At 50.6% G+C, this 21,675-nt stretch overlaps 1 protein-coding gene across 6 annotated transcripts in view; it reads right to left on the reverse strand.

Moving 5' to 3' along the window:
• Nucleotides 1–1,203: 1,203 nt before the first annotated feature.
• Nucleotides 1,204–21,675, reverse strand: part of NTM (neurotrimin) — a 1,022,340-nt gene continuing 1,001,868 nt past the window's right edge. For 2 of the 6 annotated variants that reach the window (XM_043452245.1, XM_043452251.1), the window contains exons 7-10: nucleotides 18,158–18,309; nucleotides 15,011–15,046; nucleotides 10,313–10,345; nucleotides 1,204–2,997 (exon numbers count right to left, since the gene is read on the reverse strand). In XM_043452245.1, the coding sequence (XP_043308180.1) occupies nucleotides 2,894–2,997; nucleotides 10,313–10,345; nucleotides 15,011–15,046; nucleotides 18,158–18,309 (325 nt within the window). In that variant the 3' untranslated portion in view covers nucleotides 1,204–2,893. The remainder of the gene's footprint in view (nucleotides 2,998–10,312; nucleotides 10,346–15,010; nucleotides 15,047–18,157; nucleotides 18,310–21,675) is intronic. The other 4 variants (XM_043452249.1, XM_043452248.1, XM_043452247.1 and 1 more) reach the window with 3 other exon arrangements.

Raw genomic sequence — 21,675 nt, forward strand, 5'->3', positions numbered from 1 at the left:
GTTCTGGGCTCAAGTTGAGAAGTATGGAAGTTATCTGCCTTTTTCCTGCTGTATTCCTGTGAGGCACAATCTGCATGGAATTCCTCTGATCCTCTGTGTCTACAGAAGCTCTGGTCACATAGAAGCTAGTATATCTCACCCACTCTCACTGTAAGGAGACAGCCCCTTGCCTTCCGCAGTTTCGAGACATGGGGTAGAATGACTGCAGGGCCAGCCCGGATCTGTGAGGCTTGGTCAGACTTTTTCAGGCCACGCTACCAGGAGGGAGCTGGAGAACCTGACACCTGGTGGTGGAGGTGGAAGGTCAGAAAAGGTGCAAAGAAACATGAAGCAGGGTGGGTGGGAGAGGGGTGGGCTGTGTGTTTGGGGTTAAGAGACGCAAACATGTTACATTTAGAATGGATAAGCAAGGTCCTACTGCAGAGCACACGAAACTGTACTGAAGATCCTGTGATAAACCAGTGGGAAAGAATATGAAAAAAAAAAATTTTTTTTAAAAAAGAAACATGAAGTCAACAAGCTTTTCTCAAAGCTGCCAGGAGCTGCTGGAAACGAAACGACTGCTTTCCGACACTTCCTCCTTCTCTCGGGTGGGACTGGCCCCCAAGGACACCACAGCACAGTAATCCCTGCATGGTTCAGCTCTGACCTCATTTCTGCCTTTCAGCAACTCTTCAGCTGCTTATTGAAGTCTCAGAATCAGAACAGGTTAGACTTATTTGAAAACGATTCTGCATTAACACCTACCTTTTCTCTTAATTTGTCTCTAGAGGCAAGGTTTGGAAGGCAGGCTTGGGCGGAAAGTCCCCGACACGCTGGCCGATGGGGCTTAGGATGTGTCAGTACTCACGCACAATGTTTCAGGGGTTTGGGGGGCGATGGCTGCACTCTGCCCCCAGAAGCAATCATGTGTGAAAGCTGTCCCTGGACCTGCCATCTGGGTTACAGGGGAGCTGTGGACACAGCAGGTCCTCCTGAAGGCACTGGAGGTGCGGTCGCCAGAGCCTCACCTCCCCCGCTTGTAATGGAGGAGTGTTTTCCTGAACCCCTGCCTGTGGTCAGAGCCCACGCCACGGGGAACCCCACTCCACCCCAGAGGGGGCCAGAGAGCCTGAGTCAGGAGGCCAACCCCACCTTCACGCCTGAGCCAGGCAGGCTCTACTCCCCCACACCCCCTGCTTGACAATGAGGTACCACACCAGGTGAAGAGGGACATGGAACACTTTTTAATGTCAAGTCAGAGACAACCCTTCCCTCCCAGCCCCCAATCCCACCTTTCCTCACCACATCAGGACCCCTCCCCGAGGCCCCTCCGGTTCCCAGACTTCGGGGGACGAAGAAAAGTTTACCTAAAAACTGCCTTTTCTTCTCTTTCATACACACGCACACAAAGGTGGGAAATTAAATAAAATAAACCAAGAGGATTCGATTCTCCAGTGGTCACAAAGGCATCCTAGATTCCCAAGAGAGTGGTTACTGACTGCGGAGTTGGTTCGGCAGCTTGCTGTCTGTCCACACCCGGGGCTCTTGCTGGAGAAGCCGGGCCTCCCGCATGAGCCCTCACGTCCGAGAGCCGCCCCTGGAAAAGATGCTGCGTCTGGTGTTAGTGTTTTGTTTCTCTTGTCGCGTTTTAGAAATGTCTCTGACATGTGAATAACCCAAGAAAATAAAAAGGCAGGAGTTGATTACACAATTACCAGTAAACTCTATCATCTTTTAGAAGAGCAACACACAGCTAACGCCATATACAGCATGCAGTAATGTTTGAGAAAGGACCCTGCTGAGAAAGGAAATGGCTAGAACTCTAACAAAAAAAAATATATGTATATACATATACTGTGTAATATATGTCATCAAAAGAAGCATTGTCAGCAAACTCAAGATACAGTGCAGGTCACCCTTCCATTTCTAAACAGCATGTAGAAGCATAGTATTGTCTGCATTAAATGCACAGAATAAGAAATCTGTAGTGCTGGTGGAGATGTTGGTTAAATTGTATGTGGTTTTTCTTTCTTTTTTTTTTTTTTGGTGGATTTGTCAAATCCTCACCAGGTGATTAGCCTGGTGTGTGGTCCACCAGTTGTAAACCTAGGTAAGAAGTACACTATTCATGTCTAACCTTTAACAAGCACACTTCCCTTCACCCCTTTCCTCTCTGTACTCTTTTTTTGTTTTGTTTTGTTTTGTTTTGTCTTGTTTTTGCACTAAGTTTTAGACTCATATCAGAAAATATAATTAATAAAATTAATAATGAATCAGAATCCCTTATTATCCATGATGTCCTTGTAGTACAATGAAAAACAAACAAACAAAAAGAACGTTTAAGAATATCTTTTGTGACTGTTGATTGTGGGATTGTTGTAGCTGTCAGGCTGTCTTGTTTTTTCCTTTTTATTTATCTTTTTGATGCTGCATTTCATCACACACACAAAATAGGGACACATTCCAGGAATGGGCCCGCTCGCCTCCCTCTGAGTTCTTCTCTATGGAATGATTGAATTTGGGGTGGCTGAACTCCAGAATTTTCCTTGGTGGGGGGCACTGTGGTGGGCAGAGCGGCTGAGCCCCTGCCTGCCTGGTAACAGAGGTCACGCCATGCAGTTTACGGGTGGGTCCAGAGCCACGGGTGTTCTTCCCACTTTGGAAAAAGAAAGAAAACTCGGCTGTACCTAGGTATCTGCACGGTGATTTCCAGCGTCCTCATTCAATTCGTTTTCCCAGAGCATTCTTGGTTCCCCTCCCTCAAATCTGTGTCCCCTTCGGCTCTGTTGTCTGAATTTGGTGGGATCGTGTCTGCTTTAGAACAGGGGTGCTCGCCTTGATGCTGTCGGTCGCCATCGCTGACGTGCTGACGGTGCGGCGGCTCCTCCCCGTCGGGGATGCGGCTCTCACATCAAAATTTGAGGAGCAGGTGCAAGACCAGGAGAGGTAGCAGCCAGAGGCAGCCCGCCCTCCTCGACGACGTCCCGTTGCTCACTTCGCTGACGGCGCCCGGGCCTGCGGAGAGAACACACCTGCCATGAGCCTGGCCCCCTGCTTCGCAGAGGTGCCTCTCTGGCTGGGAGCCTCCAGCGCCCCTGGTCCACACACTGGGACTGCGTGGGGAATGAACCTTCCGCAGCCTGATCCCGAGGACACGGTTAAGTGGTGGGGAGTCCACCCGCGCAGAGAGGGGCTGAGAGGTGTGGGTTTTGGTGTGCAGGTGGCCGCTACTCCCCTGCCATCAGAACACGTGGAGGCCCTGACTCAGGGGGCAGGCTCAAGAAGAAGGTGGTGGATTAATGAACACCCTACCCAGAGCATTGGTAAAGTGAGATCCCTCTATCGCCTGCATCATCGTCCAACCCCTCTGAGCACTGCCCGCCTCAAACATCCACGTGGCCCTTCAGCCGCTCCAACTGTCCTACAGGAAAGGACTTGGTGGACACATTGACCATCCCCCTGTAGATGCTTCAGCAGCCTTGGCGTTCCTTCTGTCAGTCACTCTATTTCAGGGCAGTGCTCTTGGCCTCTCCCCAATCTGGACCAGCTAAGAGCAGACCTCCTTCAAGTTCCACAGGCTCAGAAGGTCAAACCCAGCTGCCATGAGGTGGGATCAAGTCAAGAGACAGATGGCTTCTGGCCGCGCACATGGGAGGATTTACAGGGACAGTGGGATGCAGAGCGTGCCATGGCATGTGTCTGTCGAGGGGAGATGGATGGCGCCTTTCTCTAAGAGCCACACAGAGGCCTGGCCTGCACACAGATACTCTTGGAGATGGAGCCAAATTCGGGAGGCAAGGTAACTATGAGGTCATAACATTCCCCAGCAGCTTCCCTATCATTTAAGCTTTCCGGCTCCCTGAGACCCATGGCCATGAACTCCGATGACAAATGCAGTTAAGATTCATGAACAGTATACACGTTTGGATGCCTGGATGAATTAGGCGCCTAATGAAGCAAGGCATCTTCTCAGACCGCACTTGCTCCGGCAGCCTCTGTCGCACGGGACTGTGTTGTTGCTGTTCAGTTGCTCAGTGGTGTCCAACTCTTGGCCACCCCATGGGCTGCAGCACATCAGTGTCCTCTGTCCTTCACTGTCTCCCTGGAGTTTGCTCAAATTCGTGTCCATTGAGTCGGTGATGCTATCACTGGACTTAGCAGAGGCACTTGAAGCTGGTGCCCTCGCTAAGTCCACATCCTCACCAGGTTGAAGGGACAAAGCCAGACCTGCTTGCCTGACTCGGATGCTGGACACAGAGACAATTCTGGCTACTACAGTTTACCATCAAGCCAGGCTCCCTAATGCCATATGGAATTATGTTCTCAAGTCTTAGAACTCCTAGCCTGGAAGCAATGCCCATGTGATTTCTTTCTTAGACCTTTGGAACAAAGCTCTTGTTCTAATCTAAGCCTACCCCTGAACAGTTATGAGTCTGAAATGCACCAGGTCATCCAGCCTCCGGGTCTCTGGTGCTGCTTCTCAATGAAGGGTGGTGAGTCGCCACCCCAAAGTGTCTCTTTGGCACACAGATTATTTTGAGTTGAGAATGGTCAAAGCTCAAGACTGAGGAAGAAGCTTTGATCTTCCTTGGAAGAAAAGCTATGACAAACCTAGACAGCATATTAGAAAGCAGAGACATTATTTTGCCGACAAAGGTCTGCATGGTGTAAGCTATGGTTTTTCTATTAGTCATATACGGATGTGGAACACAGACTGGTTCCAAATAGGAAAAGGAGTACGTCAAGGCTGTATAATGTCACCCTGCTTATTTAACTTAAACGCAGAGTACATCATGAGAAACGCTGGGCTGGAAGAAGCACAAGCTGGAATCAAGATTGCCAGGAGAAATATGAATAACCTCAGATATGCAGATAACACCACCCTTAGGGCAGAAAGTGAAGAAGAACTAAAGAGCCTCTTAATGAAAGTGAAAGAGGAGAGTGAAAAAGTTGGCTTAAAGCTCAACATTCAGAAAATTAAGATCATGGCATCTGGTCCCATCACTTCATGGCAGATAGATGGGGAAACAGTGGAAACAGTGGCTGACTTTATTTTTCTGGGCTCCAAAATCACTGCAGATGGTGACTGCAGCCATGAAATTAAAAGATGCTTACTCCTTGGAAGGAAAGTTATGACCAACCTAGACAGCATCTTAAAAAGCAGAGACATTACTTTGCCAACAAAGATCCATCTAGTCAAGCTATGGTTTTTCCAGTGGTCATGTATGGATGTGAGAGTTGGACTATAAAGAAAGCTGAGCACCAAAGAATTGATGGCTTTTGAACTGAACTGTGGTGTTGGAGAAGACTCTTGAGAGTCCATTGGACTGCAAGGAGATCCAACCAGTCCATCCTAAAGGAGATCAGTCCTGGGTGTTCACTGGAAGGACTGATGTTGAAGCTTAAACTCCAATACTTTGGCCACCTGATGTGGAGAGCTGACTCATTGGAAAAGACCCTGATGCTGGGAAAGACTGAGGGCAGGAGGAGAAGGGGACGACAGAGGATGAGATGGTTGGATGGAATCACCGACTCGATAGACATGGGTTTGGGTGGACTCCGGGAGTTGGTAATGGACAGGGAGGCCTGGTGTGCTGCAGTTCATGAGGTCACAAACAGTCAGACATGGCTGAGTGACTGAACTGATCTGAACTGATACAGATGAGAGAGTTAGACCATAAAGAAGACTGAGCGTCAAAGAATTGATGCTTTTGAACTGTGGTATTGGAGAAGACTCTTGAGAGTCCCTTGGACTGCAAGGAGATGAAACCAGTCTATCCTAAATGAAATCAACCCTGAATATTCATTGGAAAGACTGAGGCTAAAGCTGAAGCTCCAATACTTTGGCCACCTCATGTGAAGAGCCGACTCATTGGAAAAGACCCTGATGGTAGGAAAGACTGAAGACAGGAGGAGAAGGGGACGACAGAGGATGACATGGTCGGATGGCATCATTGACTCAACGGACGTGAGTTTGAGCAAACTCTGGGAGGTGGTGAAGGACAGAGAAGCCTGGTGTGCTGCAGTCCATGGCGTCACAAAAAGTCAGACAAGACTGAGCGACTGAACAAAAACAACATCTGACTGGGTAAAGAATGTAGAAGGAGGACCTGTCCCAGGAAGGGAGCTGTCACCACAGGTGACACGGTGTGAACTGGCTGTGGCGACAGGAAGTAGCCTGCAGAATCTGTCTGTTATACTTCCCTCTGTGTCCATCTCTGCCTGCCCACCAATAACTGCCACCACACAGCAACATTTCCATCTCCATGTGAAATGCCTCCTCTCTGTTTGAAGTCCTAACCCCCTCTCCCCAGCATCCTCTTCTGTCTCTAGCTGAAGACGGCATTTAAGATGAAGGTTTGGGACATTTTGGTGAGTGCATCAGTTTTCCTTGTCTCTTCCATGTATGTGTGAGCTCAGTCCCTCAGTCGTGTCTGCCTCTTTGCAACCCCATAGACAGTAGCCCACCAGGCTCCTCGGTCCACAGGGATTCTCCAGGCATGAATACTGGAGTGTGTTTCCATGTCCTCCTCCAGGGGATCTTCTTGATCCAAGGATCACACCTGAATCTCCTGTGTCTCCTGCATTGCAGGCGGATTCTTTACCACTGAGCCACCAGGGAAACCCCTTTCATGTATATGCTGCTGCTGCTGTTGCTAAGTCGCTTCAGTCGTGTCCGACTCTCTGCAACCTCATAGATGGCAGCCCACCAGGCTCCGCCATCCCTGGGATTCTCCAGGCAAGAACACTGGAGTGGGTTGCCATTTCCTTCTCCAATGCGTGAAAGTGAAAAGTGAAAGTGAAGTCGCTCAGTTGTGTCCAACTCTTCGTGACCCCATGGACTGCAGCCTAACAGGCTCCTCTGTCCTTGGGACTCTCCAGGCAAGAAAACTGGAGTGGGTTGCCATTTCCTTCTCCGTTCACGTATATATGTAATTATTAAATTTGTATTTTATTGTCCCCTCTTACTCTATTCCATGTCAATTTAATTCCTAAGCCATCCAGAAGTACCCAGAAGGATATAGGAAATTTTCTTCCTCCCCAACCGCAGTGCTCTTGAGGCCAGAACTTCTTGGCAGTGCAAGTTCTCCTGAGGAGAAGGACAAGAGATGACATTCACAGGGAGGTGAATGTCTGGTGACACAAAGCTTATCATCCTCCCTCTCCCAGTCCACAGCATACCCATGACAAAGGGGCACCCCTGTGAACCTCCAAAGCTCTGGATGACTTGTAATTCAATTTCAGATTTGCTTTTCCTTGACCATTGATCACAAGTTGGTTGCATCTTCTAAAATCTAACTCCTGTTTCTATGCAAATCATCACCAGAAACCCCAGCTCTTATGTTCAATCACTGCTGACTCTATACAGCAGTCCTTTGAATCTCAGGAGAGAAGCCGCTTCCAGAGGGGATGCTCTTCCACTCTGGGACACCCCAAGATTCTTGGCAGGGGAGACCTATCTTTGCCCGAGGCCAGCTCTGAGATGGGGAGTTTGTTCTGGGTCCCTGGGAGCCAGGTTCCAGGTGTGATGGGAGGGTTGGTGGCTGCACGCCCCTCCCCCTGGCACGCTGCCTGTGATTCCAAGTGTGCTCTGCTCACTTTGCTCATGCATCCGGACACACAGGTATCTATTCACACAGGGCTCCCTTCCTCTCTCACCTCCTTTCTCTCCTGAACACTGGCTCACATAGCTTTGAAACTCACTTCCCACTCACCCCAGCGTGGCCCTCCTGTTCCAGTGCCTGGTAGGAGAAAGGGGATGATGCCCCTTCCTGCATGGAGATGCTCTCTGTCCCTGCCGCCCTCCACTCCTCTGGGCTACAGGGACCACACATCTCCAGGGAGGTGGATGGAGGATGCGCACGCCAGGCAGACAGCCCAGCAGGGACCTGGCCAGGCAAGAAAAGTCAGAAGCCTTTGCTGGCCAGGGAGTCTGCAGCTCCCCACGGGAGGCAGCTGGGAGCTGGCAAACACGCCGGGCAGCTGGCAACGGCCGCGGTGTGGCAGGTATCTGGGGTGCGTGTTGTGTTCTGACTCTTCCTGCCCCCCTGGGGCTCCTGGGTGCTCTGCTGCCTCGGGGATGCACTCAGGAAGCCTGTGGGGAGGGCCCTGATCCCCCGAATCAGAGAACGCCTTCCAGAGAGGAGAGGAAATGCCGGCTGGGTGTGAGGCGGCGGGGAGGGCACTCGGAGTATGAAGTTCCGTAGCTGCCCTCCTCTCCCAGGCGTGTCCGTGGGGCTGGCGCTCCCCTGGACACCACCACGTCCAGCAGGACCTCGCCTCCCTACCCATTCCTGCTCCCCACCCAGCATCTCTCTGGACACAGCTGCCCTGGAGAAGGAAACAGCGGCGGTTCCTGCAGAAACCTGAGGCGGGGGTCTCCTCACATCCTCCCAGAGTCCAAGCACCAGCTGTCCACTACCCACCCTGGACTTTCTGGGTTGACTCCTTATGCCAACCCCAGGCCGATGTTTCTGTGACTCTAAGCTGACCAGACCACTAGTGGATTAGATACCTTTGGCCTTTGGGAAACCTCTCAGCTGCTCTGTAGGACACTCAGAGGCTTGCCCTCTGAATCCTTAGCCTCACTCTTGGAACACGTGTGCCTTGGGCCCTCCCTGCTCCTACTCCACACAATACCAGCAACACACATACGTGTGCAACTTCCAGCCTGTTCTCTTTTCTTCCCAATATCACATCTTCTGCCTGAAATGCTCTTCACTAGACTCACTCCTACTTCTTGTTCCAGGTTCTGTTCTGGCCTCAGCCACCTCTTCCAGGCAGCCTTCTTTGACTTGCTTTGTTTCCTTCTACCACACCATACACATCCCACTATTAAAATACACACCCATTCTACAGTTCCCTTCATGTGTCTCACATGTCTCCTCCTCCATGCTCTGAGTTCCATAAAGGCAGGATCTGTGCCCAGCTGGGCCCTTGGCAGGTACTTAACAAACATTAGTTGAAGGAAGGAAGGGGCCAGAACAGTGATCCATGCTGACATGTCTATACCTACTTTGTGTCTGTATTTTTCTTTTTCTTAAGGTTCTACTTGAAAAAGAAAAGTACAAACCAAACTGAAAACGAAGCAAAACATTCTTCTCTTACTTTGCCGTCTTTCAAACACCTTTCCCCCACTTTTCTAACAACTCCCAATACAAGTCACTGAAAATTCACGTGGTTGAGGGAAGATATACCCAGAGGTAAGGCCATATTGGTTAGGATTCCAGGTGGAGTGTTTGCACCTGGAAATGGGTTCTGGCCCCTTGAAGTCCCTCATGTAGGAGATGAAGGCTGTTATCTCCTGCTCTAATGTGTGGAAACTCACTCTTGGAGACCTTAAGTGATGTCCCCAGGGTCCCTTGCTTTCTGTCTCCAAATACAGTTTTCTTTTCATGGACTCAGAGCTGTGGCTTTGCGGGCCGCTCACATCTCCAGAGAGGAAGAGAGCAGAGAGTGGGGCTGCAGGGCCTGCCCGGCCCGGGTACCAGTCAAGCTGGGGACCCCAGGCCTGCCCACACTGATCGGCACAGGAGGATGCCCACGAGAGGAGGACCTGCTGTCCAGGCAGGTGTGGATCTCAGGCTCCGGCTGCGAGGCCCTCTCAGAACCCAAGCTGGCCAGAGTAACAGCTCAGCCCATCTGCTCAGTGATGCGGCCACACAGGAGGTCTGTGTGCTCCATCCAGCAGCACCTCCACTCAGCCTGGAAGGCCTTATTGCCTCAGTCTCATTAGTGAGCTCTGGAGGCCTGAAGAGACTAATTACCAGGACCGTCAGGGTCCCGGAGAGCTGTGACGAGTGTCAATTATCCATCGGAAAGATCTGGACAGAATGAAAGCCCCCAAATAGGATGAATTTTTATTCGTAGCCAAGTGACTCACCCAAGAACCGCCCCCTTCCTTCCCCTGACCCCTTCCTCCTGCCACTTCCCTTCCAGCTCCAAGTTAGAAAAAGAGAGAATGAGGTAAGCAGAGGCCAGCATGCAAGGCCAAGGTCCAAGAAGATCATCGCATTAGAGCATCGTGTGCAAAGAAAGAGGCGGGCCTGCTACAGAAGGGCCCAGACGTGGAGCTATTCTGGGCACTGACAGGTCCCCATTAGTGCTGCCAGCAAAGACAAGTTAGACTTTGCAGGGGAGGCACCCGGGGAGAATCGATGTCCTTGGGGATAGTTAATCTGAATTGACACAGGGCCGGCCTGAGGTCAGGCGGTCCCCACCGGGCTGCCTCCTGGGGTTAGCGCAGAAGAGAATGCATCTTGCAAGAAGGCGATAAGTCTTGCGCCCCCCAGCCCAAGGCAGCAGCTGCCTGGAAAGTAAACATACCAACCTTTCCCAGGGGGCAGAGTTGTGGTTTTCAGTTCTAAAAGAAATGAAAAACAAGCCACTGTTAAGGCAGAAAGCAGCCAGAGACATTTAATTTACCCTCCGATGGTTTGGGGGAAGGAGGCTGAACCAGCCCAGACCCCATACTGTCCTGGCCACAGCCCAGCCCTTGGACACGTGCCCCTCCTCTATGCTGGGAAGTCAGTTGGCATAGGTTGCATGGGGCTTGGGGCAGGATGTTCACATTGGATCTCTGACTCAGAGATCCAACATCCCCGCCATGTCTTGGCTGGGGAAGCTGGTACCCTGGAGCCTGAGCCCCCAAGCCAATAAACATTTCTCCGTAGAACAACCTTTTTTCTTTAGCCACCAGACTATCCTCTAATTAGTTGAAGTCCGCAGAAGTAGAGGTGGAAGTGTTAATCACTCTGCTGTGTTTGACTCTCTGCGATCCCATGGACTACAGCCTGCCAGGCTCCTCTGTCCATGGGATTTTCCAAGCAAGAATACTGGAGTGGGTTGCTGTGCCCTCCTCCAGGATCTTCCCAATCCAGGGGTTGAACCTGGGTCTCCTGCATTGCAGATGGATTCTTTATCCTCTGAGTCACCAGGGAAGCCCTGAAGTCTGCAGGCTTTATTATAAAACTAAAGCCTAGGCCCTCCTGCAGTAATATGAATGCAGGTGCCCATGTTCTGTTTGATCTGTAAAGTTAACTGGCATTCATCTATGCATCTTTGAGATATTAGTGAGCGAGGTTCTGTGTACTGGAGGAGGGCAGACCTTTGATATCTGACCTCTCTTGATGAGTCAGACTGTAACCAGCTGGCCCCGAGGGCTTCCTCTCTCTGGGGTGATCTAAGGCAGTAAGACCTGCATCCCTGCTGCTGGGGCCTGCCTGGGGAAATGCTGGGCATCAGCTCCCCTCTGCTGGCTGGACCAGGAAAGACCTCCATTCACCAGTCCAGGTTCTTGGGACAATGCATAGAGCCTATCCTGCTGACTGACCAGAAGCAGGCTGATCTCTCATCTTTCCTCGTTAGCTGGGGGCCTCTGCATGTGTTCACCTTGGATACAGAGGATGGGAAATCCTTCCACAGGGTACGTGTATGTGTGCGTGCTAAGTCACTCCAGTCGTGTCCGACTCTTTGTGACACCATAGACTGTATCCCACCAGGCTCCTCGGTCCGTGGGATTTCCCAGGCAAGAATACTGGAGTGGGGTGCCATTTTCTTCTCCAGGGGATCTTCCCAACCCAGGGGTTGAACCTTCATCTCTTATGTCTCTTGTATTGGCAGGCGGGTTCTTTACTGCTAGCATCACCTGGGAAGGCCTCCACAGTGTGTATAGGTATCTAATCACCATGATGCACAGAAACCAGTACAATATTGTAAAGTAATTAGCCTCCAACTAATAAAAATAAATGAAAAATAAATAAATAAATATCTTACAATTTTTCTCATCCATCATACTTGAAATAAGGGAAAATAAAACTGAGAAAAAGAAAATGACATTAAAGCCGTCTGCATCAAAGTGATAGGATTCTCCGTGCAAAGATCCTTGCATATAGAAGGAAGAATAACCTAGAGATGACTCCATCTAGACTCAACCAGAAATTTGACCAAGATCACCTGAGTGCGTCCCCATGTATTCAAACTCTCAGTCTGCTCTTTAAAGGCACCTGAGACATGATACAACTCTTGATCCAACTGGACATTAGCTGCCCCAAGAATCTACTCCAGAAAAGGCTGTGGGCAGATCAATAATCAAAGATCAAAGTGGTGACTCAGAGAAGTCAAGGGTCAATCCATAACACTATCTTTCTGCCACCAAACCCAGCTGAATCCAAGTTCTTAGGTGACCACAGGGCTGTTGTCTTTACTAGTGAGCAGAAGAGGGCTGGATTCATGCCAGAATGGATACACAGGATACACAAACACTCCAGAAATAGGGCGAGGGGATTTTAGTTTGGTACCTTCTGCATTTACACACATGTGCCATAGAAATGCTAACTGCTGGGAGACTGGGTTTAACGAGCTCTCTCTCATCCTCAGCAGGGAAGAATAGATCCTCTCTCCCACTGCAACTGTTTCTCCTGAAGCACAGAGTTGACTTGCTCCCCCATTCTCTATTAAGATGATTTGAGGGTCACTGCGAGGTTCGGCCGGCATGAATCAGCCGACCTTCCCCAGACCACTGATACCATCAAATCTGACTCCTCGCCCAGGAGATAAAAGACAACGGACCAGGGATGGGAAATGAACAGCCACCGAGCCGCTGAGTGCATCCCCGGCACACTTGCCTCATGAGGGAGGGCATGAGGGACGGTGGTGGATCCACCACTCTAAGGACTGGTGGGAGTCCTGCGGGAGTCCTGCAGCACTACATATTAATACAAGAGGGGGACATGCAGGCCATTGTGTTTGCGAGAGGGGGAGCAGAGAAATACATCATGGTGGCAGAAAATGCTGAGAAGGAACAAAATTCTCTTTTCTGGATCCTTCTGCACCATTTGGAAACTGAGTAACAAAATAGCTTGGAATGTCTTTTAAAGCTAAGTGTTCCTCATGGGTGGAAATCCTTCTAAATGAGAGGAGCATAACCTGGGTGTATTCCAGAGGAATGAGGTAGCGCTCTGTTCCTGGGTAGGCTAGCCATGGAGGAGGAAAAAGCAACACATACACACACAGAGAGCAGTGCATAAGATAAAGGCCCCAAGAGCATGGTCTGTTTTCTCTAATACAGCCCTTAGTGTACAAGAGTCTGACAGCCACCCTGAAGACCACACTAATCCAAGTCTTGGAATGTTCCAGGATTCTACCATCTACAACACTGGCCTTGACCCATTGCCCTGCACCCAACGAGAAGGGTGATGGGGTGGGAGCAACGTAGAGAAGAGAGCTGACATGGAGACCCTGCCCCACATTCACAGCGGATCACAGAGCACAGAGCGGGGGTGAGGATGCTCAGCTCTGAGTCAGCAGGTGGAGCCTCTGCTCCTAGACCCCTGCTCAGAACTAGGCAGGGATTTGTTTGCTTCTGGTCAGTTTTGTTACTGTTGGCTTCAGTGTGGGACCTGCTCCCTCCATCCCTGGGATGCACCTGTAGTGGAGTTCTAACTCCTTGGCAACCAATCCCTGTTTTAAAAGCTCCCTTTCCAGCTGAGAATACAGATATCAGTGATCACAATGAGCTGAGTCACTCTAAGTCACTCAAAGTCCCTTGCAAGTTGTCCTCTGCCCTACCTCCAGCCTCTCACACGTCCTTTTCACCATATGTCCTTTGCTACTTTTCCAATGTTCTTCGAGATCTGTGCATATGCCTTGGCCAGGGGTTCAATAAGCATACGTTGAATTACTAATTGAACCTGGAGCCTTCCATTGACTTCCCTTTCTTTCTATTTCTGTTTCATTTTCCTGTTTGTGGTTCATCACCATGGCACTCTATATCACTAAGGTGAATACTGCATCCCTGAATCTTCTCACCATAAAAGCTTTCTCCTCTTCTGTCAAATAATTTTCCATATAATTCATTTCTTCCATCTCCCCCTCCCCAAGTCTAACGCCATCCTCTGATGATTGCTTGCATGGCCAGATGTGAATGGATGAACAAGATGAGGGGGGTGCTAGGTGGGATGAGAAGGATGGTGGGAAGTGGGGAAAGACACTCTCTTGACTGTGGTCACAGCCGCTTTCCTGCGGGGCTCTCTGAGGGTCGGCACTGTCCTCCGCAGGAAAAGTTAGCACACATGGAATTCGTCCAATTCCACCACTCAGCCTGGGCCCACTTCTGAGCATTTAGTCATGGCCTAAATGAATCACTTTAACTAGGCTAGGGACCTTGAGACAATTTGAGGGGCTGAGTAAAAAGAGGCGAGAGATGCAGGTATCACAGGCTGAGGAGGGCTGGCATGGAAGAGGTGGGAAGAAGGTAGGGAGAGGGCTTGAGAAATGAGTTCATGAACCCCTGGATCGTCATATGGGGAGAGGGGGTCCCTGTAACCAGAGACTGGGCTCCAATGGTTCAAGATGCACCTGGTGGTTTTCAAAGCCTTTTTACTATGTGTTCTCAGGTGAAGGCTAGAACAACTCTCAGATTGTAAGGCGGGTGGTCAATTCTATGGTCCAGAAGAGGAAGTTGAGTCTGAATGATACTTCCTGACCTGCCCAAGAGCACAGCACCCGTGGAAGTCGGGTTCTGGACAGGAGCTCAGCGGCGTCCACTCCAAGGACCTTGCAGGGGCACCTGCCCACCTTCCTCCCGGAAGACACTCCCCACGAATGCTCTGTGACAGCTTAGGGACCCTCCGAAACTCCGTGCCCTGGGGGTTTGCTTCTGTGGCTGGTGGGGGGGGGCTGTCACTGACGCTCCTATGAGAAGAATTCAGTGGGTGGACTTCTCTGCCTGTTGCTCGCTCTCTGAGCCTTTTGTCTCCATGCAGACCCCCAGGCTTTGAGAGGATAGGGTTATTTCTTTTCCTCTCCCTTCCCAGCCCTTCAGGGGAGGTGGGCAATGTGAGCAGAGAGTAAGGGGGTCCTTGGAGTTTCATCAGCTCCCAGTAACCCACTTCGCGCCTGCCGCCATCCACTAGCTGCTGGACAGACAGGAGCCTCGGGGAACACACAGGAGGGCAGGGGGAGGGGCTCTGGGAGAAAGCGGGGAGGGGAGAACCCATAAAGCAGGGGGACGGGGGGGGATACTGACCTTGCAACAAAGATGAGCTTGTAGGCTCACTTAGCTCTATGTCGGGTGAGGGACACACAGGAGAGAAAAATGAAAACAAACACACATATTATATATACAGTAGCTATATATCCATCATATATAGTTTGTATACCGCTTTTCACAAACATTTCTGGAGGGATGGAGAAATAAAGGAACACACAAAAACCAGAGGTGGTGGGGCAAGATGCAGATGAGGAACGGTGAAGGGCTGGGTGCGTGCACACAGGATGCTGAGGTTGGAAGGCGAGGGGCTGGCCATGCGTTCTCAGCCCCCGCAGGAGCACGGACTCTGGGCGTGTGCTGAGCTGGGGTGCTGACTTAGTAGCAGAGGACCAAAGCCTCTTTCCAGATGAGATCTCTGTCTCATCCACAGCTCCACTGGTTCACTTGGGGAGACCAAGTGCAGAGATTTCTGGCCTCCCAGCACCACGGCAGGAGCTAGGCCCCCCCGCCCCCCCAGGAATCTCTGTGATTCAGGATCCCAGGGGCTGAATTCTCCTGGTCCCCTGACGCCTCTGGAGCCTCAGGGACCAGGTTCTCAGAATCCTACTGGTAGGGTTCCTGCTAGGAAGGACCACCCCTACCCCATTTGGCTGTAGTACCTCAAAGGTATTGACCCTGAAGGAATCTAACCAGCACCAGCATCCCTCACTTTTCAACGTCAGGTCATGCGTGCAGCTTCCGAGCAGGTTGGTGGCAAAATGATGCTAATTTAGCTAGCTCTCGCATGCTACAGGAGAAGGAGTTTCATCACAAAGGTTGTGTATTTGCATAAAGCAAAGGCTGCTTTCTAACTTGCGCAAGTCGGCTTGATTGGTCTGATCACGGGAAAGGGCATAGAAAACTCGCTAACATGTTTATATTTGTCAAGAGGCCTTATTGATAGTGGGTGTTGATAAAGAGTTGAGGGGCTGGGCTGTGTGGACCAGCTGCAGTGTGAGCCAAGGGGGTGGAAATGCAGGCGTGGCACGTTAATGGGATTCCGTAGCCCCATGGATCTAGGCATCACCCAGGTGGTGATGCTGTGACGGGCTTCTCAGAAATGCTCTCTTAAATGAGGCTAAAAACCTGGTTGCTCATTGATTAAATTTGGAAATGTTCCAAACTGTTTCTCCCTCTTAGAGATTTAGCATGCAAGGGCTCTGAGCCCTCCTGTGTTAAAGAACATCCCCACATGGACCCAGTTCATCTTTGTTTGATCTGAGTCTTTCTAAACTTACTTGAGTCCATACTATCACTTTTCCATACATGCTTTTAGAGAGTCCCCTGGACTCCAGAAAGCTGGCAACTGTAGGGCCGTCCCACATGACACACGGGGTGCAGGGGATGTTGACAGACTGCCGGGGATGCGGGCAGAGGTCTTAATTGCCAAACACGGGTCTGTGGAAAGGAGCAGATTTATGGCGCATGCTTCACTGCATTGCTTGTCACAAATGCCGGTATTTCACTCTTAAAGTTTGCTTTTTCTCTCTCTTCTCATCTTAGATGGCTTCAGGGGACGAGGCCAGGGAATTAGACAGCAGTGATAAAGTCAGTTGCAAAACCATTTCATGCATCTGATTCGGAGGAGCAAAGGGGTCAAAGGAGGAGGGAGACTGTTTACAGGGAAGAGGAAGGCTGTGGGAGGAGGGCGGGGAGAGCCTTGGATCTGGGAGGCAAGGGGAGGTGGGGCTGCCCCTTCCTAATCATGGTCCTTCTGTTCATGCAGACAGACACCTGCCAAAAAGCCAAAAGGCTGACAAACGTGAGCGGCCCTGATGACTGTCCCTGGGTGGGAGGCGTCAGACACATCCATCAGTCTAATCACAGCTCTGCCCATTCCGGTCTGCCAGTCCTGGGATCAAGGGCAGCCTACCCCCTCCCAGCCCTGGAGGATAAAGCTGGGGTTTATTTTATGTGTTGGGTAAAAGGGGGGATGGAATGCAATCTGGAAATCTGAATGGAACAGGGGAAGAGCACAGGTGGGCTGTCTGGATCTGATCGGGGTCCGTGGTGCCATGGAGGAGATGTGGCAGGGTGGGCAGGGGATGAGGGGTGCTTTATGGAGCTCTGAGATTATCTGGGAATTCTCAGAATAAAGGGGTTTAGGCTTCTGCCAATGATCTGCTAGCTTCCTTACCTTTCCCTCCCCAGGACACTCGAGAGTGCTTGTTAACATGGGAGATGGGGGAACAAATCGAAGGATTCCAAGCTAAGGTACTTGCTGGGGCCTGGAGGGATGTGCCTCCCCCCACCCCCAACGCCCCACAAAGCAACCAGAAATGAGCCCCATGGGCTGTGTGGACAGTCTGCTTCTTCCTGGGGAGGGAGCCCGTCAGAGACGCAGAATGGCTCTCGGGCATCCAGGCTCAGGTCTGTGTGACTGTTCTCCCCACAGAAGCATGAGACCTGGGGATCTAAGTTTGTTTCCTTGCCTCCTTCCCTTGATTCTGGCACCCTTCCAGTTGCCGGGGGTGCCATGAAGGCACCACATCTTGCCTTGCCCACATTAGTCCTTCAATGAATAGTGACTGGATGAATTAATGCATGAATGACTATGCGACTTCTGTCGAGATGGTGGCTCAGTTGGACAGATAATATCTCAATGCAGCCCAACGCCCTGGGACACAGATGGAGAACCAGGGACACACCCATTGGCTATGTTAATTCTCCATCTGACACTAACATTACTCAGGATCCCAAGGCCCATGAGTCTACTTTTATTAATACAATGAAGTTTCTCTTATATCCTGAGGTTCAGAAAACATTTCAGAAATGGTAACATTTCACACTCATCCAGGGAAGAAGTATGGAAGTAGTGTATGTTCCTCTCTGGGTTCTTAACGACTAGATCCGATTGCCATCCCCACAGTCAGTTAAGGAGATACTCGGGGGAAAGTTCAATGTCACTTCAGTATCCCCCAAACCCTTTCCTGCAGTGTCAGGACTTCTAGTACAGAATGAAACCCGGTGTTCACTTTCACACCCGTGCTGTTTCGCTCTCTCCCCCTCCCTCCTCATCCCTGTCCTTCTCTCCCACCCCCGCCTAACTACTCCTGACTCTCTTCCTTGACCCCATCTTTCCCTACTCCCCGTCCCCCCCCCCCCACTGTGCTCCTTGCTGTCTAGCTTGGGGCTCAGTCTCACCGAACAGTGTGATGCTGGCATTGGTGTGACCCAGCTTGTTGGAGGCCACACACGTGCAGTTCCCATAGTCATGTTCAGAGACGTTGAAGAAGATGAGTTTTGAGAGGAAAGGTCTGTTTTCCACTTTGACCCCCTTCTTTCCTTCAACCAGCCTGAGACAAACAAGAGACCAAAAAGAGAGGAAAAAGGGGATGGTTATAAGTATTTTTCCTTACAAGGAAGAAGAAACACTCTGGAATTAGTGATCTTCCCTCTTCCCCCTTTCTGGCATCACTATAATCCCCCCTTTTCTTTCCACTCAACTACACAACAAGTTCATCACCATGACGCACGTAGTTACATTTCTCTGTTTTATCTCTGTGTGTGCCTGGAGACATGCTTGGCACAATGCAGATCTTCATCTCTCTATGCAGTTATTGAAGTTCTCTGAAGGCAGGTGCCTTCAACAAATACAATGCGCCACCTGTGTGCCATTCAGCCCCACAGGATCCGAGCAGTAGGTGCTGGAGAATTGATGTTATTGACGAAGATGATGATGGCAACCATGAAAATGAAGAACCTAGTCTTCAAACAGGAGAAAAAGCCGATGGGTTTGAAAGAGCAAAGCTTTTCATGCACCTGGTAGTAAAACTGTCCCTTAAGGACTTGAGACATTTTACAGATAGTAATTTATCTTTGGCCGTGATCAGGATAAAAGAATCAGGGGCTGTTTTTACACTAGGGGACCCTGATGGGCCTGGGAGGGGCGATCTGTCCATTGGATTAGAGCATCTCATCCTGGGAGGGATTACAGGAGCCCGAGAGTGTGGCCTCAGGTGGCCAGGACCACCTCCCTGGCTGTCTTACCCAGACTTGGAGTTCAACGTGTCTCAAGGGCTCAGAACAATAGCTGGGGGCCACTGATGAAAGCCAGGGAGAGAGGTGGGGAGGACAGCCAGGTACACTTGTTAGAAGTGCGGACACTATTACAGGGCAGACAGAGAGGGAAAGGAAAAACTGCTTCGGTGGTTGGTGGGGCCACATTCTCCTTTGGAGGCTGTTAGGAGCAATTCCTATTGAACCTGCATGTCTGCATGGAAATCATGAGACCAGCGCTCTTCTCTGTAAAAACCGCTGGGATATCCTATTTCGGAGAACAGGCTTTAAGCCAAACTGTTCGTTTCCCTGAAATAATTTGTCTTCCTTGCCCAGAGGCTGTCTATGCTACAGGAAAGATAACCACCAGTGGGGACAACCATCCTTCTAAATGGAGGATCTCAGGGATTGATCCCCAAAGCTCAGCTGCCTGTGTAGGGTATGGCTGGAACAGGACATGTGGACAGGACAATAAGTCAAGGTGGACACATGTTGGAATGGGTTCGCAGGGCAGAAACTGAGGCAAATGGCTGGTACTGGAGTCATCCAATCGAGAAAGACAATATTCCGGGCAGAAATAGAAAATAAAGCCCAGCAGGATAATGATAAGAAAATGCTTTGTAAACCATAAAATGTTATGCAAAATAATATATTTCTGTGGAGTGAGACACTGCAAACTCCTTCCTGTCCCTGGGCCACAGGACAGCTTTGGCAGCGACATCAGCTGCTGTATCACTATCTGAAGTGTCCACTCTGCAGGACGAATGGACGGTTCTCTCCATCGCCAAGACGTGTGACCGCTGTGATGAGAAGAGCAGGATTCGGGCCTCTGTCGCAACCCAGCGTCTGTCTCCAGGGAAGTCAGAGCAGGGCTGGGGAAACATGTATTGCTTTCCATCCTGTAGATGTTCATCTGGGGGCTTTTCTCTCTCCCACGCGAGGGACGGCGAACCAGCCCGGGTCCACGTACTTGGTTATAATGTGAGCACAGTCCGAAAGGAATGAGGTGTCTGGCTGTGCAGCCAGAAGCCACTGTTCTATCTCCGGCTTGTTCTGTTGCTGTCCTGCAGGGGATGCTGTCCGTAGGAGGCTCTGCAGCCCACCTGCCGGAGGCTTCTCTGAGTTCCTCAAGCTTATTGATCCCTCTTGCCATTCTGACGCCATCCCTGGGCTGGGGAGGAAGTCGTCACATGGGGACCAAGCTGTGAATTAGATTTCAGCTCTGCAGTGGGGAGAGACACTTGCCCAGAAAGCAGGCTCTGCTGACAGCTCTGAAATGTCTTTAGCTAAAAGCAGAGCAGGGCGGCCAGTGGTATTCGGCAGCATTTTGCAGCTTCTGGGGTGAGGCTGTGTGTGGTCACACACTACCCCATGCCACAGAGGACAGACGCCTCCGTGCAATGGGAGAATGGAGGTGTCTGAAACTGAGACAGCTGTGCTGAGACAGGTGTGCTGAAACGGAGCAGGACCCTGTGGAGCTCTGGTGCATAAAGCTTTTCTGTATCCCCAGTTTTCTAGTTTGTAGGAAATAGGTTTCATTCAGCCTCCTAGACCTTCCCTGAGTTGCAAAGGGCGGGTTCAAACACTTGCTAATTAGGGAAGGGAGGGCATGCCAGATGGGGAGAAGCAGCCAAGAAGCAATGGAACAGCCTTGGGACAGGGTCTTGGTTCCCCTTCAAGGCCACTGGGGAGGCTGATAAAGGATACAATGCGTGCTAAGTTGCTTCAGTTGTGTCCAACTCCATGACCCCGTGAACTGTAGCCTGCCAGGCTCCTCTGGCCTCGGGATTCTCCAGGCAAGAATACTGGAGTGGGTTGCCATGCCCTCCTCTCCCTTTTAAGGGATACATATATTATCTTTGAGTTGTATAGCAGATGTTGAAACCACCACCATGTGGGAAAAGTTAACTATAAACTGCCCACAAGTACAAAAGGTTAATGATGCTGACCCCTGATTATCTCACCATCAGCCAATCAGAAGAATGTCCACTAGCTGACCCCACCCTCCTCTCTGAACCATTACTATAAAACTCCCCATTATCCCCTCCAAGTCGGGACACAAAGTTTTGAGGGCATGAACCCACTGTGGTCCCCCTTTCCTGCCAAAGCAGTAAAGCTATTCTCTTCTTCTTCACCGAAAACTCTGCCTCTGAGATTCAATTCGGTGCCGGGGTACAGAGGCCAGTTCAGTATCACTACCAGGCTTCAGCTTCTTCATGCTTTTCAACAACTCGAGTCCCTACAGATGAGTGGTCCTTATTAAGGACAGGGTTCCCTTTCCTCTCCCTTTAGATCCATGGCACATATGGTGGTGGTGGGCGCTGAGTGGCTAGAACGCAGTCAAGAGAGACTGCTACCCTAAATTCTGAGAAAACCGCTTGTCCCCATCACAAGGACTCCTTTGATTGGTCTCAGAAATCTACTCATCTCCCCAGGAATGTCAGTTAGGTTAGAGCTGGCCTTCCCCCTAGTGGGGGCCATCTTCCCTGGGAGACCTCCCTGGAGGAGTGACCTGCCAGTGGTCCAGGAAGGACAGGCAGCGACAAGACTTCAGAGCAGAGATGCTCTTCAAGAGCCTGGTGCCCGGAGGACAGACACCTCCATTCAATGGGAGAACATGGCGGGGCGGGGGGGGCGGATAAATAAATGAAGAACCAATAGAA

This window comes from Cervus canadensis, chromosome 29 (assembly GCF_019320065.1).
Source record: "Cervus canadensis isolate Bull #8, Minnesota chromosome 29, ASM1932006v1, whole genome shotgun sequence".
Taxonomy (NCBI): domain Eukaryota; kingdom Metazoa; phylum Chordata; class Mammalia; order Artiodactyla; family Cervidae; genus Cervus; species Cervus canadensis.